Genomic DNA, 27805 nt, shown 5'->3' with positions numbered 1-27805 from the left:
CAGCTGGATGGAAGGGGGGGTACATGAAATCGGAACAGATTTTTAGGAGTCGAAAAAGGATATTAAATACAAGTATGATAATTTCCTCTGTGAAACAGGCTGTAAGGTAAAGTATAAGGCCCATTTCCGTGTCTACGCCGACCTTAATGATCAGATGCCATAAACGCCACTGTACCTTAATGAACATCAGTGTACCACATCTAAAGCGGGCACTAAAAGCACCCAACGGCTGTGATGTACACAGCTCATTTAGGGCTCCGAAGAATTCGTAGGATAGCCTTTTCCTTTGCATTATAGCACTATTAGATGTCGCTACACGCGTTATGATGATGTGACTTATCCCCCTCGTATCAAAATAAGGCCACCAAATTATCGCAAATTTGCTATAAAGATAACCTAGATTTAAAAAAAATACACTTTTCGAAAATCAATTTCAATATACTTAATTAAGACCCTGCGTTTATCGGCGTGACTCTCACCTCAGAATATCGCACGACTGTCACGTCTGTACCCTACTAGGCCTACTAGTCACAGGAAGCAAGGACGTAAAAGGCAAAATTATCCCTGTAACAGGACGCCGAGGCCTTTAGGGTTGTGAGACGTCGAGGCTCCAACATTTTCTAAACAATCGGCTCACAGTTGGCGGTGAGGCTGCCAGCCTTACGTGCCGGCCGGCCGGCCGACCTTTACCCCCGCCCCAGGAAAATTCCTGGTAATCACTTCTGTCAGAGGTTGAACTGACCTCAGGACTCGGTAATCGAACCCGCGACCGCCAGGCTTGCAACACGATGCCTCAACCAGCTACTCTACCGAATGCCCCAGGAAGTAAAGACGTACTAAAATTAAAATTTGTACAGTGGCGTAAAGTTCATACAACTTGACGAAAATTGGTCAATTACTGTCCGTACTATTGTCTTTGGTGGCTCGAGGGACGGACGTACAGGGAAGTTGTTCCCTTAATGGGGTTCCAGAGAAACAGCCCACCCTAAAGACAATGAACACAGAGCTATAATAGCGTAATCCATTAACTTGCAGCGAATTTCTTCAAGGAAACTGATCATTAAATATGATTACGATACGCATTATACAGGTACACCCACGATCGAGGCCTATGTATGGTGTGTCTGGGGTCCGAGCCCTGTCCAGGGCATATACGTCCCACAGAATGGTTGAACCATTGCTGAAACATAGCAGAGTCGCTTAGTCGATAAGCAGTGCATCCAGTATCTTCAATACGGGAACCTCTGCAACATTCGCCAAAATGTTACCGATATATCATCACTACATTAATTTACAAATATTTCACATACAAGTAGAGGTACTTATTTAAGCTTCTCCACGTCGTCCAAACCGAATTTTGGGTCCACCCAACCTCCTATCCGATGGGTACCGGGGTCTCTATCCCAGGGGTAAAGCGGCCGTGGCGTGAAGCTGACCACTCACCTCCAACTAGTGCCGAGGTCAAGGAAATATGGATCTATATCTCCACTAACCCATACGCCTTCATGGCGTGGTGCTTAGTTAAGCATAGGGACAACTTTATTTAATAAGCAATTATGAATTCGTGTGCATTTTAATATAAGCAAGTGCAACAGGTGGACTTCAGCCCTTAGAAGCGGAGTCATAATTTTCCTTTTTACTACTAATTACACAGTTGTTCTTGGAGGCCGTGACATCAGACTGATAACTCACCCTACGTAGTTCCCACGTTCTGACTGTCGTGTCCCCTAAATGACTGCACAAACGTGCAGCTGATATGACAGGCTACAATTCGGTGCGCCGTAGGCCAACCTGTTAAAATATTTCAAGGTTTGAATCGTCCAATAAACGGAATAACATCTTTCACGAGCTGATAGTTACTCAGCTGGTCAAAATGGTCCTTGCATTTATACAAGACAATGGTTCATCAGATTTCATTTAAAAAATGGTACTGGGCCATACCCTGAAGCAGATCAAACCGCCCCACATCTCCACACTGTCCTTTCTGAAAGATGTGTTTTAGTAACATCAGCCCATCTACGCTCAGGTCTCACAAGTGTCTCTTCAGGTTTTCCAACTGGACTGTATTCTGCATCCCTCCGTCCGTGCTACATGTCCCGCCTACCTCACTGTCCATAATTTCATTACCATCATCCTATGTAATCGAAGAGCAGAACTTCTGAAAATTACTGCCAATCTCGACGGAGATGCTAAACCAGGGCGCCCACGTTCACGATTTCTCGGAACGAGATTCTTAACACTGACAGTGCCCTTAAACAATCTACACAAAAAATCAGTTAATTTACAAAAATCGGTCTGAAACAAACAGGTAAGCCACTGTTCCTATGATATGTGTATATTTTAATGCCACAAATTTAAAATAGCGAAACATATCATAACAGACTAATTTCAATTTTTTTTCCTACATATAATGTGAACTGAGAAAGAAGAAGTGTTATTTAGAGTCAGTGAACAGAGGAATATCCTACACGAAATAAGAAAACGGAAGGCTAATTGGATTGGTCATATCTTACGCAGTAACTGCCTTCTAAAAGAAGTTATTGAAGGAAAGATAGAGGGGCGGATAGAAGTGACCAGAAGATGAGGAAGAAGACGTAAGAAGATGCTGGATGACCTTGGGGACAGAAGAGGATATTCTCATTTAAGGAGAAAGCTCTAGATCGCATTAAGTGGAGGAACTGTTTTGGAAGAGACTGTGGACCTGTCGTCTTGACAGATTACTGATGAATGAACGAATAAATAAATAAATAAATAATGTGAACGATGCAAGAGGTTAATAATAAACATCCCTGTGCCAATTACTTCTCACTCACCTACTGCATCTTCTTTACATATTTACAGTTATGGTTATGCGAACAAACTTCATAATTACATGACGGGAAAACAAACACATCCAAGCACTTAATGAACAAATGTGACGTCCGTTTTAGCTGCGTTATACACGTGCTTGTGCCATGAAACGAACTGGTACTGTGACAGACTATACACTGTTCTTGAACAAGAAGCATCAGTAACCATTAAAATTGGGAACAAACACTTTTAAGGCAACAGCTTAACTGCATGCTAAAGAAGTCTCATTCTATTGACGAGAGTAATTAACATTATTCTCCCCTCCGCACGAATCTTCCTGCCGTTATCAAACTCCAGGATTAAACAACCTTCGCAAAGTATGCACTTGGACCGTATATCTTGGATTAATTCAATCGATTTCACGTCTTCCCACCGTGCTACTCTTGGATCATTCTAAAATTAACCTCCTGTTTGTGGTTGTCTACCAAGGAGGATCCTCCCAGGATATTTTATAAAGAAGCGTTTGTGTGGCTTCCTTGTTTCATACGTCACTGCCAAATGTCCCGCCCATCTCGTCTCTCTTGATTTAATTACAGGAAAAAAAAACTCCGTGGTTTTAGTCCGCAAGCGAACTCCGCCTCTTGTCGGCGAAGTTAGTTCCAACTTTTGGATAGAGGGTGTCCGGTGGTCAGCGCAACGAATCCCCACGGCCGTTAATTTCGGTTTTCTACACCGGAGACGCTATTTCCTTGAAATAGCTCCTCGATTATCCGCACGGGGCTGAGTGGACCCCGTTCCAGACCAACTACTTGTCAGAAAATCTGATAGCGTCAGGAATCGAACCCGGACCTCTGGATCTGCAGCCAGGAACACAGAAACAGCATTACGTAAACGACAAAAGCCTGAAGCAGCTCTACTTAGCCGTTTTGTACTCCCTATTCCCATCTACAGCCTTCTTGTTCAATTGAACTTCAAAATTCTTCGAGTATTTAGACTTTAATTTGAACGTCTTAAGTCTACGATATTTCTGACATGACTGATTCTTTATGATTGTATTAAAGGCACACACAGGCAGGCCTAATTGATGCTCCGCTTTAATTGCCCTTTAATACCTGACGAACAGAGCCCTGATCGATAATTCAGGTGGGCTATTACACCACAATCTGGGCTGACGTCCATTAATAAGCTCATGCACATATGGAACTCAACTTTCCAGTAAAATGTTTGATAATATTTTACATTAATTTGGTACGAGACATCCTTGAAAACCACCCTGACAAATCAATCCCTTCAAATTTTGTGGTAAACTTTGCTTACTTCTAACAGACGTCAATTTTGTGAATCTCAGAATGAAATATTCTTACTCTTCCTATTAATTCTGCCGCTTCTATATTATGAGGGCTATTCGCAAAGTAACGTCCGCTGAGCTGCTAACAAAATACGCAACGAAAAAAAAATATTTTATTATATAGAAAAAATACTTGCAAACTTAAGCTACTTCTCAACGTAGTCACCGCAGGAATCGAGGCACCTGTATCAGGGAATAAGTCTTTGTATGTCTCTGTCGAAGTTTGCCGTCATGAGCTCAGCCACGTTTTCGCACCTTCCATCAACTTATTAACTACCGAAGCGTTGTGATCCCAACCAGTTCCTCGGGTACGTAAACAGGTGGTAGCCGCTCGGAGTGAGATCAGGCCGTAAGGAGGGTGGTCAAACAACTCCCAGTTGAGATGTTTCTGAATGGCCCTACGCATTCTTTGGGGGGGGGGCAATACGTATATGTGACGTTCCTGGGGTCCCTTGTTGCATGAATTCCACCATCAGCACTCCTTTCCTGCCCCACAAAACAGTCACTACCAGCTTTCTGGCAGGCAGACGTTCGTTTAAACTGTTTCGCCTCGTTGGGTGAGTGTGTGTGCATCCACTGCTCTTTGGTTTCAACATTCATAAATGAAACCCAGGTTTCATCACCTATTACTCGTACGATGTGATTGCAAAATTCGTCGCCATCTTTGTGGTATCGGTCTAAAAAAACTCTACAGAATCCGAAGCCATTCTCTGCGTTTTGTGCGCACCCGTAAGCATCTTCGGAACCATCTTGCGCAAAACCTGTGACAGCCTAGCCTAACTGTGATAATCGCGTAGAGAACAGTGGGTCACATTTGCGGAAAAAGACACGAAAGTTCTGTAACTGTGAATCGCCATCTTTCACAATTTTTTTGGTCAACATTTTGAACAAGATCACTCACTCACTACAAATGGCCGACCAACCACTTTGCTCCTCATGGTGAACATTTGTTCGCCCATCTCTGAACATTCTACGGCACTGCCCTACAGTTCCTTCACTCGCTACAATTTGGCCGTAAACCGAGGCGCACTAAGAATACTGCGTAGGGCTAATCAGAACAAAAGGTGTGGAATGATGACGTCCGGTGTAGTACTCCTAAATGAAAATGCGCGTCAGCATACTCGAGCAGTGCTGGAGAACTTCATCTGGGAGTTGTTTGACCACCCTTCTTACAGCCCTGATCTCACTCCGAGCGACTACCGTCTGTTTACATACCTGAAGAACTGGTTGGGATCACAACACTTCAACAATAATGAATAGTTAATGGAAGGTGTCAACATATGGCTGAGCTCACAGGCGGCAGACTTCTTTGATAAAGACATACAAAAATTTATTCCCCGATATGATAAGTGCCTCCATTCCGGCGGTGACTACTTTGACACGTAGCTTTTTGTATAAGGGGTAGTCAAATGAAAACATGTCACCGCGCATAACTCACACGGCGCGCAAGTTGGTAACACTGGAATTTGCTTACGGTACGGACATCTGGTGGGTACTCGGGAAAGCACAGTGACAACATGCCCTTGCGCACTAGTCGTTTGTCTATTGTGCTGGAAGTAAGGTTAGCGCTACGTGTGGTCGTCCAACATCAGTAATGGAGGCGGGTAAAGAAGAACAGCGAAGTGTAGTGCGCTTTTTGACTGCTGAAGGAGTAGGACGACGAGAAATTCATCGTCGCACGTCTGTTGTTTATGGCGAACACGGCATGTCACGTGCGCGTGTGCTGGCGTGGCATAAGAGATTCCGAGAGGGACGTGTGTCACTGCAAGATGATGCTCGCCCAGGACAGGCTCATCGTGTCATCACTCCTGATGTTATTGCTGCGTTGGATGGTCATATTCGGGCAAATCGACGGATCACTGTGGAAGAAATTAGTCTTCTGATGGGAATAAGTCACGTTTCCATACACACCATTGTGACAAAACTCCTGCTGTACCGCAAAATCTGTGAGCAGTGGGTTCCACATCAACTCACGGAGGAACAGAAGACTCAGGGAATGGCTGCATCACTGGGTCACTTGCAACGATACCATAAGGAAGAGTATGATTTTCTTTGCCGTATTGCCACTGGTAACGAAACTTGGTGCCACCATTTTGAACCCGAGAGCAAAAGGCGGAGCCAACAGTGGAAACACGTGAAGAAATCCAAAGCAGTACACATAAGTTCCGGTAAAGTGATGATGACGTTCTTCTTCGACTACAAGGGCCCTCAGATTGTCGAATGTCTCGAGCATGGGGCCACAATCAGTGTACAGCGCTATGAAGACACTTTGCAGAAACTGAGACGTGCCATAAAGTCAAAACGCCCTGGAATGCTATCGAATGGCATTGTCCTTCTTCATGATAATGCGCGCCCCCACACTGCCAACTCTGTGAGGAATACGCTATAGAGATTTGGTTGGGAAGTACTTCAACATCCCCCCTACAGCCCAGATCTCTCCCCATGTGATTTTCACATTTTTGGAGACCTGAAGAGAGACATTCGTGGACATCGGTTTGCATCGGACGAAGACGTGTGTGGCTGGGTAAAGATGTGGTTCCGTAGGCAGCCCACAAGCTTTTTCAAGGATGGGATTGACCGTCTTATCTCCCAGTGGGATAAATGTATTAACAGTTTTGGAGATTACTTTTGATGTAAGAAATGTTCTTTAATATGCTTTGGCTTCTGACCCGTTTTCATTTGACTGCCATTCATATATAATCATTTTCCTCGTTTGTTTTGTTATCAGCTCACCGGAGTTTTTTTTTTCATTCGCTTAGTGGGGGGTGGAGTCCAACTGGGTCCACTCAGCACGGCGGCCACTGATTGGCCTATTGTAGCCTGCCCAGGGTGATTACGATGAAGAATTTGGTGGAATGAAGATTGGCAGGAGAAACCTAAGTACTCGGAGAAAACCAGCCCCAGAGCCACTTTGTCCGCCACAAATCCCACTTGACCAGACCCGGGATAGAAGCCGGGCCGCCGCGGTGGGAAGCCAGCGACTAACCGCTTGAGCTATGGCGCGGCCTTCACCGGAAGTTACTTTCTGAATAGCCCTCGTATATGCTTCATGAAGTGTATTCTTTGGCAACCGCTTTTGCAATTTCCACAACGTTGTGAAACTAACATTAAGGAGCTTCATCAGTCGCGAAACTTGGGGCATAAACATGGGCGCAAACGCCCGGAATTCGTATAGAATTTACTCTGAGCTGATGAAGTCCGATATGGTATCTTTGTCGTAGGTCCACAAAAACTGTTGGTATTTCCAATAACTTCGGATTACATGGTAACATTCGTCCTATACACGAGACAAAAGATACGCTGCAAAATACTTTCTACTTAGTGAATGTACACAAAAAGCAAGAACTATGAAATAAATATACTATATTAAGTGATTCATTGCGTTTCTTTGGAGTACAGCTATTAAACCTCTCATACATGACAGTTCGGTTCCGAGGTTATGGAACAAAATTATGAAGACTGTTTTACGCCTGGTGATGTCTCCTTTCCGTTCCAACAATGACTACTTGCTTTTGGGACGTCTGAGAAGCACGCTGCATCCGCACGTCAGCTCGCAAACCGCAATAAATGCAGAAAGAGAATAATATTTTACAATCTGTAAGAATTATTAACTGGCGTTCTAAACTCAAAGTAGTAAAATATTTTTACAAAAGAAACACCAACACTTCTCTTGCCTTCAAAGAACGTTTGCCCGACTGGAATTTGGGACCTTCATCGTTTTCCTCTTTCTCCACGCACATTCCTTAAATCGGCCACGCCTCTCTCCTTTAAAATCCCCGCCTCCTCGCTTGACGGACATCTTCTCACTGCACTATACATGGCACATCTACAGTTACAACAGCATTGTTAAATTGTCTAACAATCAATCAGAAAATTATGACCGCCGTAAGTTGCGACATAATCCCTATCAGCCACTCAATTCATGAAAATCATGCAAAAAAATTACATATATTACATAAGTCTGCAACTGACAAGAAGTGAACAAGCCATCTGCAGAACAACTGACAAGTCGCAATATACTCGTAGTGTACAATATGCCGTGACGTGTAGGCGTCTCTAGGAACCGAACTGACAAACACGAAGCCGCGGAGATGCCATTCTTGGGCACAAACCATAGCTCGGTGTTTAAGAAACGTATCCATGGATACGAATATGAAAAGGTGTAGACTTGTGGAAACCAGAGCGTTGCTACGAAATCAATAACGGTTTCCGCAGCAACGAATAAGCACGCAATAACAAAGAAACTGTTGCAGGTGGCGATCAGCATTCAGTTCTTCCCGAAGTTATAATGGGAGACACGTGATATCTCTGCTCAAACCCCGTACCTGGCGATATAACCCGGCCACCCTGTTCCTGGGTGATATAAATACGAGGAGCTCGCCCTACAGGTTTGGGGAGTCTCAAATCTGAGACAGTAAAATGCGGTCGTGTGTCCCGTGGGACTCGGGCCTGAGAATGACTACTCTAGCAGGGACCAGCAGCAATTGTAAACGACAGACCCAACCTCTCGTGAGAGAGGATGTTACATAGGGACTATAACCGCAATTGTTAATTTGGAAAATAAAAATTCTGGTCGTGGGTCTCATGGGGCTTGTCGCCAAGACGAACTGATTGGCGGTAACCCGCCATTCGTAAAGTAACTCTGACTATGACGTTCAGTTCAGTAGCTGAGCCGAGTTGAGTGTTCAGCTGTGGAATGTTAACCAGCGGACAACGAAAGCTGAAGACTCGCCATTGCTAAGATTCGTTGCCAGGAAACGTCTAGTGAAAACAGTGCAGAGGAATAGCCATTGTGGAGAGCTGTTACCATGTAAAGACTAGTGGAAAGAGACAGAAGACTTAGGGCGGCCGCACACCAACTGCATCAAGACATGAGACAAAACACCCAGTCTTGCTTCATTCGTGATTCGTCACCATGAAGATGACGTCAGCATCATGACTCAGACAGGTGTGCGGCGGTTTGCATAATCTCATTCGTTTCAGCTGTGCTCCTTTCTTTGCGGCATGTCGCAGACATCGTGTCTCGACTTTTACATGTCTTGACGCATGCCGGTGTGCGGCCTACCTTATTGTGGAAATTATCAATACTGTTATAGTTATCCATGATATGTATGCAGTGTCCGTCTTTTAGTGCACTCAATTTCACCTGTCACTTCACAACATGTTTCGGCAACATAGTGCCATCATCAGGTGCTCCATTTACGCTAATCTATTTCATTGCTTGCCATTATGTCATTGTAAAATTTAAAAAGTATTTAAAAATGTTCGTCAATTATAATAAATATTTATATACTAAAAACTGGTTAAGATTATTTATGTTCTCTGTCCCAATTCTAACACCGCGCATAGTTCCACCACTATGGGAGTCGTTCCTCTTACTCTCGGTGTATATCGTGTCTCGTGTTGTGTGTTCCCTGTTTGTTATGTGTAGCTAAGACCTGTAAGTGGCCAATGAGTCAAATTACCAATCCAAACCACGTCTACAGTCACTAATACACGTGACAACACAAACAGCCTATATTGTATAACTCTTCAGATGGAAAAATCAATACTTCGTCCATTAATTCTTTCAAATTTTATGTATTTCGTACATATATATTATAAGGCTACTTTCTTCGTGGTATGAGCACATAAAAACATGGAGAATATAAACTGTTGGTATCAACTAACTATTAAAGGAGCTGAGGCCAAAAAGTATTAACTTTAGAACCTATACTGGAAAATGTTATCATCCTGCATTCACTGATAAGCCCGAAGAGAGAGAGAGGAATGACACGTGCATACATATAATTACGGATGTCCTATACAGGGCCGACCACTCATGAAACGTCAAAAGAGCTTCTGCTACAAATCAATGCGTTGTCTTGCAGAAGTCAAATCCAATCCTAAGTACCCACGCCAAATGTAAGTCTCTGCATACCTTACTTGTTCTGCTTTAATATGTGACATGAAGCCTGCAAGCCGAAAGAGGGGAGCGTTGCTAGGCAACGACTTGGTAAACAGGTTCCCGCTGCAACGAATACGTAAGCAACAACCGAAGTTTGGTCTATTAACGATGGAATCGGTGTTTTCTGTTGGATCCGACCCAAAGCTATATAACGAGGATCTAAGGCCGAATTAGAAGTCGTCAGTCGCAATGTCACTTTGACTTGACTTGACTTGACTTAGCAGTGAGGGAGTCTCTTGAGACGGCAGTCGAAGACGATTTAGAAAGATGGCAAGGAGTTAGCTGAGATCTGAAAATCAGTTTGTGAAAATATTTCATGTGTGCTGCAGTTACAGTAAGGCTGGAATAACTACTGTGTTGAAATCCGTTGTCAGGCTACGACTAGTGAAGACTGAGACCACTAGTGTGTGTAACGGTAAACAGCGGTAGCGCTGTATTACGTGTAGCTACGAGTTGAGCGTATACGAGCAACAAATCCAATCATCCAATCCAAACCTCGTCAACAGTCACCTCAACACGTGACAATATGAATATAATTACGCAAAACAGCTTTCGGCAGAAAAGCACGGTGGGTCGTATTTAAACAAGGCTGTTTACGGCGGAACACGAACGAACTGGAGATGTTTAAGTCTCAGCCATCTCACGCGATAACCACACTCACCAACATCTGACTGACCGTCCATTCGATACAACTCAAAATCTTAGCCTGCACTTTGCCTCCAGAAGTGTCGGCAGTCTAAAAACAAAAAAGCTTCTATCATGTATCCTTTTGATGCCTTGACGCACGCTGACCGTCATCCCGTGCAGAAGCCGTCCTCCGATAACGGGATTGTTATTCACGCAGAAGAGCCCGAAACGACGTTCTGGAATACTGGAGACTCTGTACTTAACACGTAACTATCGTATATTTAATGCAAATGGCTCGCACAGATGTTCATGGTCCGGTTATAAAATTAACACCTGGTCTTCTGATCACGAACGTCCCCACTTTCCAAGCCATAACACTGTATTACTCAGTGTTTAACACATCCATTTCGGTTATGAGGACTCTCTTCAGGATATATTCTGTACTTACATTTGTAACTTTATATTACGTAATAAATACTTAATTCCGTGGCCTTTTTTGATAACAGCTGGGAACATAAGCAGTTTTCTGATTTTTTAAATGATTCAATCCAAAGTGTTGTTGTTTCAATACAAATGCCATAGAAACACATTCAATACGAACTACAAAACCGATACGAATTAAGGGCATTATTTAACGTACAGGTCAATTTATCAAATAAACATCAGATGAACTTCATTAACACTAAATCCCTCAGAATACTCAAAGAAAGATTAACACTCCATTTACAATGCCCCAGTTACATTTCTTCATATCTATTTATAGTTTATTTAATGGCGCTGTTAGTGTTGCATTGTGACCGCCGCTGTGGTATAGCGGTTAGAGTTCCTGGCTACAGATCCAGAGGTCCCGGTTTCGATTCCCGGCGCTACCAGATTTTCTGAGAAGTAATGGGTCTAGAACGGGGTTCACTCAGCCTCGTGAGGATAACTGAGGAGCTATTTCAAGTAAACAGAGGCTCCGGTCTTGAAAAGAGAGATTAACGGCTGTGGGGAATCCGTTGCGCTGATCACGTTACACCCTCTTTCCTAAAAAGCTGGCACTAACTTCGCCGACAAGCAGCGGTTGCTCGGTCGGTAGAGTTCGCTTGCGGACTAAAGACCACGGAGTCAGTGTCGCAAACAACAGCCTACAATATATATGTCGAATAATACGGAGACAGACCTAAGAGATTAACTAATTGGATAGGACATGAAAGCGGCCGTGGCCTATGTCAGGCCTGCCCCGGCATCTGCCTTGGGGAGGAGGGAGGGGAGTGAGGGAAGGGCGAGACAGGGAACCACGATACATCTCAGGGCAGTCGGTGTAAAGCTGGAAGTTCCCTAATACAATTCAGAAGTGTTATCGCTTGAGCCAAATGCCTCCGTGTCAATTTTAAATGTACAGGTCCGTCCTCTGCTTTGCTTCCTTCAATATCCTGGGGAAAACGTATTTTCAGATACCTTTTTGAGAATTTATGGGTAGAATGACGGGGATTCAGCCAGCAGACAGGGCCTTATACTGATATGGGCTACGTATCCCCATCGCGATGACCTCACCAATCCAAAACCCAAGTGCATGCCACTTATCAATCGTCATTTCCATACTATCACGCAAAACATCGCACTAAAAATACGGGAGCACTGAACTATACCGACTGCCCAAATGCCCAGCCAACCAGCGCTGTGATCAGATGGTACTGACAAAATGACAAAGACAATTCAAATGAATGGAACAAACTCTCACATTAGGGGTTCAACATCACCAGCACCGACTGAATAGTTTTCCAGGTTGTCAATATAAAGCAAAACATTCAAAGTTTCGTTGATCCGTTAACTGCAAGACATCTATATTACATCGTTAACTTCATATTGCTTCGTCTCATCAGTGGCCTTGTGCGCACAGGGTCGCCGTGCTTATACAGGCATACATTAAGCACTCTTCTTAGTTCTTTCTGCGATTCCCAAACTCGTTTCACGTGAATATTATTTTTTATTATTAGTGGGGTGAGACTGAGTCCACTTGGTACTGCGGCCACTACTGGCCTATTCTACCAGCCCCAGATGATAGAGATCTTGGAGCAATTGGTGGAATGAAGAGTGGTAGGGGAAACCGAAGTACCTGAAGAAAACCTGCCCCAGCGCCACTTCGTTCACCACAAATTCCACATGACCAGACCCTGGCTCGAACCCGGGACGTCGCGGTGGGAAGCCAACGACTAACCGCATGAGTTATGGCGAGTCCTTCACGTGAATAAGTGGTCTCTATAAGTTTACTCTTTACTTCAATTGTACGTTCTCGCATAAATAAACTAAAGCAGCAGGTCTGTCTTTCGTCAGGCAATTCTGGAAACAACAGGTCCTATTTGTTGTTAATGTAATACGCTCAAGACTAACAAACCAGTCTTCACGACGGTATTTAGAAAATTATGACCCTCTTTTACCTCACAGTTCTAAAAGAGATGAAAATGGAAACTACTGACACACTAGTCATTTGAAAGTTTCCGTAATGCGTCATGGTTTCCTTGCAGCGTTTACAAGATCTAAATACTTGTTACACTGTCTTCTTTCCTCCAGAAATTTCAGGCATACGCCAGCGTATCTTACATGAGTTATGGGCGCAAACTTCTGGCTGAAAATGACAAAGCCACGCCAGTAAACGTCCTTATCTCCCACTACAAGTTCAAGTGTCCTGTTACTACGAATTCTGGCTCTTGCAATACCCCCCAACCCCGACTTTACAACACAACTTGATTCTGATACAATCTTGGATTGTTTAACGTTTCCTCAACTTCATAAGCCAGGGCTATAACGTTACCGAGCGGCAGAAGTTTAAGAGGGCCTCACAAGATCACGTGCCGATCACAGTTGGCGCGCGGTCTAAGGCATGAATTGTCTTCGCCCGCTCAAACACTGGGCTCGTGGGTTCGAATCCCACTTTGAGGCAGCGGCCGTGACACTGGCTGATTCCCCGCCCAAAGAGTCTTTCCGTGTAAAGATCGAGAAACTGAAAAAGCGGCCAAGGCCCAACAAAGGGCTCTACAGCTCTACGACGAAAAAACCCCAGTAGTGATAGCGGTCTCCGAGTCGAAATCCGACGCCGGGTCATCCTGAATATAAAACAATGTACTAACTACACTACAAAACGGTCTGAAATGCACCCTCCGGTCTGTTGAATATAAGAACAAGGAAAATTTTATCCCCAGACGAATCATGCAAGAAATCGTTCAAGTGTAACTGAGGAAGTTTCCTAAGTTAGAAACAACACAACCCAATACAACAGTCCTTTGATGTAATAACGACGCTTTTACAAGATGGAGTGTGAAGTATGAACATTAAAGTTCAGATTTCTGCAACCCTCACTGGAAGTAATGTATCCCGGGCTGACGGACCAGAAATTAATACAGGCCTTCAAGAAGTTGGAACCAGAGAGCAAAGCAAACACACAAACGAGTTTCCTAGTTGCTCCTTCCAGGCCGAGCTACCAATAAAGGCTAGACTTCGCCAGAGAGGGTAAGGAGAGGTTTGCAAATAGAAGGACCTAGGGCACAATTTATAACTGTTAGAGTGACAAAATATATGTTATTTTTGTCTCTACGTTTAACTCTATACTGTGTGACAGCCTATGGATCGAACACTGAAGGAACAGGGAATGTCTGCACTACCACTTTCGAAACTGCTCTGGAAATACTCTGGCCTCTATACAACTGTACCAAGCGCTCCTTCACAGTGTGAAGTTAGCAGACCCTGCATTAAAACATCCGAAGGCCAGTACGCGACCGAGGTGGTTCCCGGAACATCCTGCTTAGGTGTGTACAAATGCGCTCCTGGTTCCTATAATTAATCGAAAAGTAACTATTATACAGTAAAGGACATGCCTTGAGACATATGCACAACAGCCTATATTATGAGGAACAGCAGTAATTAGTAACTGACAGTAAGGTCTCTGTATTGTAATGGATTTGATGAACGCACTGCCATGCAACGGCTCCGTAAACACGTTCAAACGCGCAACAATTGAAGCTGTGTCTCTGTGGACGACTGTTATAGCTCGTTGCTAGGCAGCAGTCAGCGCGCCAATGAACTAGTTGGGTAGCGGTCACGTGTTTTCTGCAGGTCAAGCCAGCGCACCAATGGACTGGCTGGATAGCGAACATGTGATGTTTTCTGTGATGCGTGTCCGTGCTGTATCTATACGTATAAGTGAGTAGAATTTCGAAGCTGAAGCAGTAAGCTGGAGGAGTAGTAGTATACGTAATTTTAGTTGAGTTCCGCGGTTCCAGGGTGACTGAACAAGAAATGGCAAGAAGACTTCATAGTGATTTTAAGTGCTGGTTTCAGTGTTGAGATCCGTTGCCAGGAGGAGACTAGTGAAGACGGAGAATGCTAGTGCGTGTGTAACGGTGAACTGGAAAGTGTGCAAATCAGCGATATGGATGTATTTATGTCTGATTAAGAGAACTTGTAACCGAAGTGGCAATAAATCCAATCAACCGATGTAGAACCCGTTGTTTTCGTCACGCGTGCCCCCCTACACTTGACAATGTTAATTCCCATTTCATTTCTAGTCCTATAGCGATCCCAAGCAAATATAATAATGTGACACTTATAAAAAAATGAAGCCAATACGATCGAAGAGTATCATTTATGGGGTGACAACTGATATAAACCCCACATATTCTGTTAAATGTATCGATAGGCCTACTAAGGGCGGTCGATACCCAGAACGGTACCTTCACGCCTGTGGGGAGGCAACCCCCCTCACATAATGGCTACAATTTTTATTTCAGCACCGCGGAGACAGCGAGGAAAATTACGATACACGATATTCAGCTAAGCCGGCAGCGTGACAAATGAATAGATTTAATGGCAGTGCTGTGTGTCACGCCACAGTCAATGGTAACGAACCTCGAAAGCATGGGAACTCTTATAAAAGAAAGGGAAATCCCCCATCCCCTCCTTTTCTTATCCCCTTTTTGATAGCATGTCCGAATGTACAGCAAAAATGTACTTTGTTTGAAATGAGACTGGGATGAGGGTCGGAGGCGTGGGGCCGCTATATCACGTGGACAAACAGGGGCGGAGCAAAAAGAAACCCCCCCTCCCCTTCACACCTGTCGTGGTAACTGGGCAATCTTTACATCATATCACAGGATAGAGCGTACACCAATTGGTGACGGGGATCTCTCAAGATCTTAAACCTTGAACCAATGAAGAACAGTTTCGTAGAAAGTTAACTGGCAGATTCTTGTGGTGGGGCAAGGTCGGCAACGGATAATGCAATAAAAAAAACAATAAAAGTCATGGGAAATCAACATTCCAGAAATGTAGACAGAAACACGAATTGTAAAATGGCGACCTGTGAATTGCATTTGTGCGCTCAGCTCGATTCAAATTTTTCAGTTGCTAACGAGACTGAAACCACTGTGCTGTGTGCAAAACGTTCAAGTTGGACAGTGAGACCCACAGTACACCCCAGTTCGCCATGCGACACACACCACTTCTTGCTCATTCTTGTTCTGGGCCTTAAACAGCTGCTGCATATCCAGGCAAGAGGAAATGATTGAGATGAAATGTTGGGGGGGGAGGGGGCTCGTTAACGACAGTCACCCATTCCTGTCCGGAAATACCAACGCTGCGTTCCCAACGAAACAGTTATTTACAAACATTTTTGCTATAAAGACTAAGGGGACCTACCAGCGGACTTACAAGTGAAATCTGTAATCACCCAGTAAAGGAAATCGCCTGCGTCCAGCAGGTGTAAAGGCATTGTGACAGAACTTCGTTACAAGTGAATGGTTTTGTGACAAAACAATCAGTTATGCCTGTATGATTCAGGTTTAAATATCATGTACACAGTTCATTCTCGGAAGCTGAGGTTGGTAATGAATTTTCTTTCACTGATAATGTTATCATCCCCATAGCGAAACCCCGGATATTTCTATGGCGCTTCTTTCGTTACTAATTTCCATTTTATGGCATTTAAATAGTATGTCTATTATTATACCATACTTCAGAAATGTCTCAGGAATGCAGAGACCACCATAATCCTAATTACAAAGGCATACCAATCATTTTAAAATATATTTGAGACTGTTTGGTTGGACGTTGTGCCTCACGGTTACTGACAATTCAGAAGGGGCGCTAGGCACCTCAACACTACTATCCAGGATCATCTGTACAGACAAGTGAATTTTATAAGTATCTACTATTTTTATCTTAGATACTTCTGTATCAAATTCTGGCCTAAATAAATTGTCGAGGAAATGACCTTAACATGAATCAAAGTTAATGGAAACTGGGACTTCATACGCCTGTTAAGGATAAGTTTCGTATAGCTGCATTTCAATAAACATCTGTCAAAGGACTCAAAAACATACAATCTACGTGAAAGAGAATTTCGGCCAATAATGGAAGTGTGTTTTATGCCTTAAAATTAATCAAACTAAACCAAACTCAAACTGGTTCGACAAAACTGAGTTTCATCGCTACTAGCGAACACACGTACAGCAAGGCAGACGGGCCTGACGAGGCTGGGGCCACACGAGCGCACAAAATGCGTCCGTTGTAACAATAAACAAGAGAGGCGAATGCTATGCTGTCTTCTGGCTCCATTGCAGACAAAAAACTACGCACCGCATTCTGCAACTGTGTGGTGTCCTCAGCAACGTCCGTCATACAGTACGTTCGTTGCAACGGATGTACGTAGGTCGTACCGAAAGTCATAAGCAACTTTTTTTTTTGCATGCAACCTGGAACAGCAGACGAAAGAGAGTATGGTGGTAGATGGAACCAGCTGTTGTGTTAACCGTGTCTTGTGACGTCAACAGCTTGCATCACGTGACCAGTATCACTCTTAACAAAATGGCCGACAACCATACGTCGTTTCGATAGCGTGCTGTCATCGAATTTCTTTTGAAAGAGGAAATCCCTGCTGCAGAAATTCACCAGAGACTTCACCGCGCTTATGGAAGTGTGTGCATGGCTGCGAGCAGTGTTCGAAGATGGGTGAAACATTTTAAAGATGGGAACACCAGCCTCGAAGATTAGCCTCAGAGCGGTCGTCCTCGAACAGCCTCAACTGAACGCAACAAGGAAAGAGTGGATGAGATCATTCAAGATGACAGGCGTGTGACTGTGGACACAACAGCCCGAAAACTTGGAATAGGGCACAGTGCAGTACAGGAGATGATTGAAAGCTTGGGGTATAAGAAAATTTGTGCTCGTTGGGTCCCGCGGTTATTGACCGAAGACCACAAAGGTCAGCGAAAGGCCATCACCTCAGAGCTGCTGCAGAGATATCGACACGAAGGTGATGATTTTTTGCTCTGTATTGTGACAGGTGACGGAAGCTGGTTTCACCATTTCGAGCCTGAAACGAAACGGCAGAGTATGGAATGGCATCATTTGCATTCTCCATCAAAAAAGAAGGCAAAGACAGTGCCATCAGCTGCGAAGGTGATGGGCACAGTCTTCTGGGATGCAGAGGGGTTTATTCTGGCCGAATTCCTGGAACCTGGACAAACCATCAATGCTGCTCGTTATGTTCAGACGCTGCACAAGCTCCGACGTGCATTGCGCGATAAACGTCCGGGACGAAAAATCATCCTGCATGACTACGCTCGCCCCCACGCCGCTCGCCTCACATTGGAAGCAACTGCAAAGATGGGGTGGGAAGGTCTTACACACCCCTCCTATAGCCCTGATCTGGCACCCTCCAACTACCATCTTTTCGGATTTGTGAAGGATCAGCTGCGTGGACGTTTTGAGACAAGGGAGGCAATTCAGAAAGTAGTGCGTCGGTGTCTTCGGACGGCTGGAACGGAATTTTACAGAAGGGGAATTTTCAAACTCCCAGAATTCTGGGAGAAATGTGTACAAAGAAGCGGCGATTATGTGGAAAAATAAAGAAAGGTCTGTAGATTGAGGTGGTGTATTTGGTTTGTCAATAATAAAGCATGTTACTTTACAAAAAATTGTTGCTCATGACTTTCACTACGACCCTCGTACTTCGTGCGCTCGTGTGGCCCTAGCCTAAACTGTTTACGAAACGCACCTGAGACTAACAGGTTATAACAAGTAGCTGATACGATCCACCACTCCACTTCACTTGAATCGCTCGACTCCTTAAGAGCTCACCATTGGACGCTGTCCCGAGTCAGCCCATTTCACCAAGACCAATTCTGACTACTACCCTACACCTAGATCTCTAACGTGGTCTTTACCCTTCACGTTAAAAAAGAATTCAGTTGTATCCTATAGAAATGTCTTGTTTTTCTTTGTGTGTGCTGCACGTCGCGCCAATCACACATTTGAGTTACTTACCCTGAAACATCATATGAAGTCGTCATTAAGTCTACACGGTTTTCTCCAGTGCTCTGTTACCTTACCTCTCCTTCACGCTATAACTTACCGCGAGACATTAATCTTGCGAACATGCGAATACATGGGGCCTGCATGACTGCAAACCTAGAATGTGTGCAACTGAAGAACACAAACATATGGAAAGTTTGTTATACAGGCACAATAGCGGTTTACAGTTTGAGAATCGCAGCCCCAGTACGCAACATGTGGTTCAAAACATACTTTCTCAATTCGCAGTAAAAGTATAAAAAAAAAGTAAAGCTATTCCTGTAAAAGGCCGTGAAGGCCCATAGGGTTGAGCCGTTGAGGGTCCCACATTATCTAGACAATCGGCTCAAAAATGGTGGTAAGGTTGTCAGCCTTAAGCGCCGGCCGCGCTTTACTCCCCAGGAAAATTATTTAATTAATTCCTGGTACTCATTTCTGTTAGAGTCTGAGTGAACCCCAGGGCCATAGTGCGGCTGGAAGGATTACGTCAACTGAAAAATCCAATGACCTCATTGGGACTTGAACCCGCGACCTTTCGGCTTGTAGCATAGTGCCTCAACCAACTACGCTACCGCGTACCCCTTTCCAATTCGCAGTACCAAAATATGTGTACTGTACACAGAGCATTCCTGGCTCACTCCGCTGTTCACCAATGCTGTGACAGATTATTTAAGCCTATTGTTCATTTCAAACTCACATTATATTCGTACGCCCCATAAAATTATATTAGGGTTTAGGAGTTATTTTCTTTTCAGAGACAGTTTCACATTCCATCAAGACGAGTGTAACCCGTAGACGAACGAAGGAAAGGCGACCGGAAGTTGAAGCTTGCCTCTCATCGCGCCTACAGTCAAGATCTGAGAATTAATATGCTATCGCGGCAAGAAATATGTTTTCGGCATTGAGTAAAGAAAACTATATACTATAGTATTGGCTAATTGAAAAAAAAGTCATGTTTAAAATGAAAATGTCTCAGTTAAACTAGTCTTCTTCAAAAACGTTTAAATTCCCTCCGAGGGCTGGCCAACGTCCCGAGCTACATCCGTGTCCCATGTGAGGATCCTTAGAATGGGGATCTGAGAGGGATGTCTTCGTGTTTGTGAGGCGAAGAACGTGTATACATATTGTGACATGTTAACGCACTGCCAGGCAACGGCTCGATAAACACCCTGTATTACACGCACGCAACAATAGAAGAACGCGGTTATGCAACCCGTTTCTAGGTAACGGCTCGGTACACACACGTCACACAACACTGGGTAGAGACCACGTGACGTGTTTTCTGTGTGGTCCCTGTCCAAGGTTTACAGGGGACAAAGAAGGTCGCTTGTAATAGTACAAACTACAAGACAATTTGAGAACACAATAAAGAGAATGGAGCATGTCCTTAGTGAATTGTGAAGAGGTGAGTACAGATTAGGGCAGAGGCACAGGAAGTGGCTGAAGACAAGAAACTTCACAGTGATTTGAAGTGCTAGTTTCTGTGCTGAGATCCGTTGCTAGGAGACGATTAGTGGAAACTGAGAATCCTTGTGCGTGTGCAAAGGTGAACGGGAAGTGTGTAATTATGAGATTGTAACCGAAGTACCAATAAATCCGATCATATGATCTAGAACACGTTACTTTCGTCACGCGTACACCCACACACGTGACAATACTTACAAAGTTACACGCAGACATAAAATGAAATATGCATACGTTAAGTAAATTGTTAACAAAATGAACAACAAATTACTGCACTTCACCAACGACCCACAAACTCGAACACTACTTCGCTGCATTCAGCTTTGCGAAAAATACGTATCACTATACAAGTGCCTATTCTAAGCAAATAAACAAGATGTTTTGTCAGTTCAGTAACAGACCCACAGGTCTATGACTACTTAAAATGGAGGGAGGGTGGGGCCACGATCCACGTTGCAACATGCACATGCCTCTGTGGCAGATTTATAAAGCTAACGCGTGTGGATAAAACAGCAATAGAAGGAGAGAAGTATTTTAGATACGCTGACACAAAATGCTTGCTTAAGGTCAGTAAAATTTACAAACCCACTTACAACACTGAAAAATCTGATACAGGCAAGGAGGTCTATCATTTCTCAACACATTCCTATCGCACGTAAGAACTGAGCGGGATTCCTACCTATAACTGATTTCACTACTTTATCTTCTACGAAGAAGTAAAGTAAAGCTATCCCTGTACCAGGCCGTGAAGGCCCATAGGGTTGTGAGACGTTGAGGGTCCCACATTATCTTGACAATTGGCTCAAAGATGGAGGTAAGGTTGTCAGCCTTACGCGGCGGCAGCGCTTTACTCCCCAGGAAAAGTATTTATTTAATTCCTGGTAGTCATTTCTGTTAGAGGCTGAGTAAACCCCAGGGCCTAGTGCGGCTGGAAAGATTAGGTCAACTGAAAAAAAAATCCAATGACCTCATCGGGACTTGAACCCGCAACCTTCCGGCTTGTGGCATAGCTACGCTACCGCGCAGAAGAGTGCACCTAAGCTGTAAGTTAACTGCCCATTAGCATGGGTATGCTGTGGTGCATTTCCTCACGGGATCAACTAACTCCACATGGGAGTGCTTCTGCAGAAGTTTACTGTCGCTCATTTCGCTATAACATCAGCATGGTTCACTTACTGAGTTCACAGAGCCAGCCACTGGCCTTCTCCTCAGCCACATGTTCATAGCCTATTTCCCTAAACACCATTTGAATGCTCTCCCACGGGATCGTCTCACTGCAGTCCTGTGCTCAGTTCTCGTGTCTCCCATGCGTACTACTGCCTCTCCCATTTCTTCTTTCTTGAGCTCATGACTTCAATAAGCCGACGTGGTGAAAATCACAAATCATAATGCTCTTCGCTGTGTATTTTTCTCCATCCTTCGTTCCATATTTTGCACTAGTATTAAGCACGTCCCCGGGAAAACATAGACAGTCTCTCCAGACTCAAATTATTCAATGAAGAACTATCATGGCCCAAGGTTCCTGCGAAAGCACATTCTTTCCTTGTCGAATTTATCCAGTTACCGTTCAGCTGTTTGGCTGTCTACTTATCAGTAACTTACTGGATGAAATAAAATGAAAACTACAACAAAAGTAAGAGCTTTTTTAAAATGTGTTAATAAATAAGTACAACACATTTGTTCCAATTTCATTCAGTATAGATACAAAATTTTACACTTTCTCCCTCATAACTTCCAAATAGTTCGTACTGGGGGGAGGACTGCATTATTTCCCACGCGTTTAGTGATAATATGGAAAATCATTACGCATGTTTTTCCTAAGATCCGCCCATCTGTGTGCAGGGGATGCAAGTATTACATTAGAAACACCTATGCTTGCCGCAAACAATTTCTGAAGTTCGGCGACAGTTAAAAACTACACTAAGGGTTATTTCAGAGCCTAACGCAAAACGTTCGCCCAGTCCGTGGGAAGGGTTGCACGCTACTCGCTTGAACGCCTACCGCGCATGTTCGGACTCGTGGCGTAGTCTACAGTCCAATAGCCTACACGCATCACAATTTCTCTCCAGCATCACCCCAATAAATACCTGGGCAGCCACCGTGTTGCAGCCTTCCGTATTACAGGCCTGTCGACAATGATACGTAGGCCCCTAAGCAATCAGACCCCTTGCTTTTTGTGTAAAATGCCACGTGACAATTGCACGCTGAAACGAGGGTTAATGTACGATATTCATGAGAAAATTAGGGAGAAGATTCCTGCATAAATTATAGGTAACACAGTTCCGAAGAGAAACTATCTTACAATAAATAAATTTAGAAGTATAGAGTCGCTACTGGACAAATCAGAGCCGAATTAAAACGCCGAATGTTCACTGAAAGGCGACTGAACGAAACTGTTGTTGGGCCTGAAAATTTTCCTCTAAAACCCCTTAGTCGCCTTGCATGGGAGACCAGGGTTTAAATGTGAATATTTTACGGAGCTGAAAGGAATTTGTAACAACAAGAAGCCATTTCTTGAATCTGCTGTGTTATGGGTGGGTTTTATAATTTGTAAGATTCAGTGGTCTATGGGTTTGCCGACTGCGTTACGGGTTTAGTCAGACCCAAAAAGAAAAGTTAACGGTAGGAGTGTGTGACCCTCCCGCCGAACCGACCGAAACATTTACAACTAAACTAAACTCCGTGTTTTGAGTCCGCAAGCGAATATACCGACCGAGCGACCGCCGCTTGTCTGCGAAGTTAGTGCCAAGTTTAACGGGTAGATGGTGTCGCGTGGTCAGCGCAACGAATCCCCACGGACGAATCCCAAAGATCTACATGCTCTCAAATAACCTTCCTGCACCTTCAAACACACGTATGATGCAACAGGTAATGGAAAACTGGTCGAACAAAAATAGTAATACGAAAATGAATATGCACGGTCTGTTACAATTACGTCACTTAATGCTGCATTAACGATTTGATAAAAGAATTGAATGGGCTATTTTCTTCCTATTTTTCACTAACGGCTTTTAGGTAATTCTCGTCAATCTCTCTAGATGAGGTTATCATTTGTGAACATAAAAAAAAATAGTTCCTCTGTTGTCACGCCATATTGATTATGAAGCGGTTCAAAATAATTCTCTAATGACAACTTATTTACGAAACTTTAAGCAACCATGTAATCAACATTCATTCTGTGAACCTTCCTTTGGTTATACGCTTAGACTAAGTCCTTGTCACAGTGGAAGGAAGACAACAACCGTTGTGAGATATCCATCATCTTTACTGTCACTGAAATTCCACTGGCCTACGCACTCAAACTGTTATACGCAAACTAAAATAGTTTCCTGTAACATGTCCATCAAAAAAGCGTACTCTAACCCACCAATCACTTCAAGCAGGCCCTATAATATTTTCCGAAGCACCGAAAACATTCACGCTCTGCCGGATATATCCTAATTGGGCTCACTGATCTCTGTTTCTTGTACTAAACGTTTTTATGGTGTTACGTTTACTTGGAACTGTAGCGCAAGGTAAACCTTCCATACGTAACTTCGGTCTATTTTTAATGGACATATTCGTGAAACTGATGTCTGATTTGCTGTTTCCATTAACAAGAAAACAGTATATAATATGTAAGAAGTTAGGAATACCGACCGACTGTGATTACACTGAAAGCCAGCGATGATCGTAAATGTTTGTGGAAGCTCCCTCGACATCTAAGAGTTTACAAAACAATAAATCAGACCATTTTTCTACTCACCCCAGCCATAGGGCACTTCCCATCCAGAATCAGACCAGATATGTAGTCCATATTCCTATACTTAATGCTGCCATTGAAACACATATGGATGTTTTCGTTGAATTTGGCTTCGATATCTTGAAGACTATATACACACACTGCGGAACGGGGTTGTGGCTCATTGGTGATTCCTCGGCTTGGCCCGAACACGCCCACCAGCACATGATCCGCTGTCTTGATCCCTAGACCCGCGGCGAGATCTGCCCCTGCCTCTGTCACTTTAGCATCCTGAATTAGATTATAATTGACCATGGAGCCAGGACTTGTGGGGTCTCTGACCAGGCACTGTAACGTTACCTCGGTATAGCTATCGTAATTAGCGTCATTAATACAGGTCCTTGCGAGACGGGACACGTATCCGAGTTCCTCCTGTCCTGGCAGAGGTGACTGCTTCTGAACGATTACAAAGTATGCAAATTCACTCGCGTTAAACCCGTACACATATTTCACAAGAAAATGGTCTCTATACTTGACGTCTATACGGACGATGGACTGTTTAGAGAAGCTCAACTCTGCGTACTCGAGGTTATAGAGGTTACGGCTCGAGATGGCCGGCACGTCGTCGCGGTACTCCCCGTTGTTTGTGAACGTAGTGCCCACATAAAGCACGTTGGACCTGCCCCAGGGGTTGTAGTGCTCGGGCCCGATAAATGCGTACGTTGATGCCACTTCGTCGTTCGCTGCAATACTGGTAGGAATGAATTCTGGCTGAAGCGAAATGTTCGCCATCTTATATTTTTCACAAGCTCCTTGTTTGAGAGAACCACACGCGATCAGAGTGCGAGACTCTGGGTCGATGACCAGCACTTTGTTCACGTTATCCATCAGGGTTGTTGGAATCACAGGGGAGTCACAACCACTTGCGTGACACTGCGGACTATCTTTAAGCGGTCCTGTTACAGCAGTCTCCTCTATTCTCAGTCCAGCATCCAGTTGCAATAGTTTATTCACTGCACCCGCGTACACTCGTCCTGTACTCTTGTCCACCACCAGATGCGTGAACCTCAAAGCTTTGCTGCTGTTTTCGCTGTCTGTCGCTGGAGGGTACAGGGCAAAGATGTGTCGAATTGGTGAAGGCGTAACTGTGACATCGGGACGTTGGGCTGGTGGTGGTCCAGTACTACTACCACCACGGCCCATTCCCATTTCCGTGCCCTCTCCGCCGACTGCCAGGGTGACAACCCCAAGACCGAAGCTTAGCATCACGAGGGCAGCTACAATGCCCATCCTTATAGCGAGCGCTACGTTGGCACCGGGTCTAAGAAAACGCCACCATCACCACACCTATAACCAAAATAAACGTATAATTAGACGTATAATTACATTTCACATCTTCACAATGTTGTTCATACGGCCCGAGTTTCACTCAATACTAAAATGTAAGGAATTTACAACACTTGTGAGGCTGACCAACATGAAGGGTTTGTATTTATTTTGGGGATGTCATCACTCCATTATTGTAACAGCCCTTGCCGACACGACGTTCGCTACTTGGAGCGAGAATCGAGCGCCTATAACATCCCTCAAAGCAAGTCCAACAAATATTGAGGACTTCGTGTTATACCCCACACTTCCCAACGTTCATGACTGTGCCCGATGCGCGCGCAGACGCAGCACACAGCGCCACGCTAGCAAGCGAGCACTGCGAAGACCACACAATCCACAGATAACTTCCTAACGATGGGGCGACCCACTAGGTTACCTAGATCACATTTCTTTGCATAAATGTGCTGCTGACGCACTGTATTTAGTTGCCACGCCTTGGGAAACTACGATAGAATGCGATACTGACAGCAGAGTATATCGCACTTTCCACAGGAATGGTTATGGCGGGAAGCAGTGGAGTACCACGCCATTAAGGCGTATGGGGGAGTGCAGGTAACGCTACGCAAATGCTCTGTTAACCTCTGCACTCTACACAAGTTATTACTGTATTACTATCCTCTGCAACATGTAGACTGCAGGGTCGCCATAAAACTTACATGGAAAAGCAAAATCCCCAAATACAATGCATCGCGTTAGAATTTTATCATATCTTAGGCTTATGGGTCCACTGATAATCCTAAAAATGCACGAAGGTGTATCGGCAAAGCTGACATGCTCTACAGTGTTACGGGCAATACTGGTGTACGTTCCTCGCTGGTTTTCACAGCCTGTCCATGCGAACTCCTGCACAATACCCTGAGAAGGTACCGACAGCCACAAATCATGTACTCATCTCATTAGACACTACATAACCTATGCAACTGAAATCCTGCATCCTTAAATAACCTGAGCATGTAAGTAAAAAGTAAAGCTATCCCTGTAACAGGCCGTGAAGGCCCATAGGGTTGTGAGACGTTAAGGGTCCCACATTACCTTAACAATCGGCTCAAATATGGCGGTAAAGTTGTCAGCCTTACGCGCCATTGCCCTCATCTTGAACCCGCGACCTTCCGGCCTGTAGCATAGTACCTTAACCACTATGCTACCGCGTACCCCAACCTGAGCACGTCTATTTAGAAATTTTGATCAACAAATCTAAGCTGTGCAGATGGTTTGAGGCTTGTGGGGCTCCACTCACGGCAGTATGTCTTATGGAAAACAACTCAATGCAATGTGTCTTGCGGGGTTTATAACTGAGGGTAGCACGTCTTGGCCTTAATTCATGGTGTTGTGTCTTGCGGGTAGTATGCCTGGTCAGTTCGTCTTGTCAATCGTCCTTATGACCACGCGCTGTCACCAATACCCGCGGTGATTATTGTCTGTACTTGATAATTGGCTGTGAAATGACTAACCTGTGAGGCGAAAGCTTGTATTATGAACTAGTCTCTCTACCGAAGAGAAACGCAACTGAAACAACATATCAACACAAGCGTATCGCTTTTCCATATTATCCTGGGTCCCCTTGTTTTGGCTGAAGGTGGGGGGTCCTTTTTTATGATCAAAGTGTATAAATTCTTAAGATGCCGACGAATGAAACATGTCAAACATTTGGTTCCACAGGCTTATCTAGTTACAGAACGTCACAATTTGTATGTACAGAATTCGATCCCAGCCACAGGAATTGCAATTTCCTCCAGGACGTAACACATGGATTTCCTTCCTCCCATTCGCCCATTGCGTCAATCCCGCATTGGGAAGTTTCGCGAATTAACGTGGTTTTATTCAGTTGCTTCATTTAAGAGTTGGACTCTTTCTAAAACAAATTATTAGTCCATTTTTATAATTACAATTACATTAATCAAGGTCTCAAAAAGCTTGACTAAATGAAACATCATGAAAGAAAGGGAACACAGTAACACTGCTGTCACACACTGCGAAGTACGTATCAAGACAGATAAAACAAAGCCCACCACTGGACATCATGCTGAAATAATTTCATCCAGCTAAGACGAATTTTAATGGTTCGTTCACACTCCTTCTCTATTTTCCAACTGGACTTTTCTCAAAAAAGATCCGTATCACAATTCTGCATCTATCCATTACAGCTGCATACCCAGCCAATCTAAAAGTTCAAGTTCACTGTTCTAACAAT

General features: G+C 44.2%; 1 protein-coding gene across 9 annotated transcripts in view; it reads right to left on the bottom strand.

Moving 5' to 3' along the window:
- LOC111872852 (plexin-B) overlaps positions 1–27805 on the bottom strand; it is a 620835-nt gene that overhangs the window by 578710 nt on the left and 14320 nt on the right. For 8 of the 9 annotated variants that reach the window (XM_023867057.2, XM_023867062.2, XM_023867060.2 and 5 more), the window contains exon 2: positions 24250–25572. In XM_023867057.2, the coding sequence (XP_023722825.1) occupies positions 24250–25515 (1266 nt within the window). In that variant the 5' untranslated portion in view covers positions 25516–25572. Of the gene's footprint in view, positions 1–24249; positions 25573–25698; positions 25816–27805 lie in introns of those variants that run through there. The other variant, XM_023867058.2, reaches the window with a different exon arrangement.

Source organism: Cryptotermes secundus, unplaced genomic scaffold (assembly GCF_002891405.2).
Source record: "Cryptotermes secundus unplaced genomic scaffold, Csec_1.0 scaffold298, whole genome shotgun sequence".
Lineage (NCBI taxonomy): Eukaryota > Metazoa > Arthropoda > Insecta > Blattodea > Kalotermitidae > Cryptotermes > Cryptotermes secundus.
This window is presented reverse-complemented; position numbering and strand designations above follow the sequence as displayed.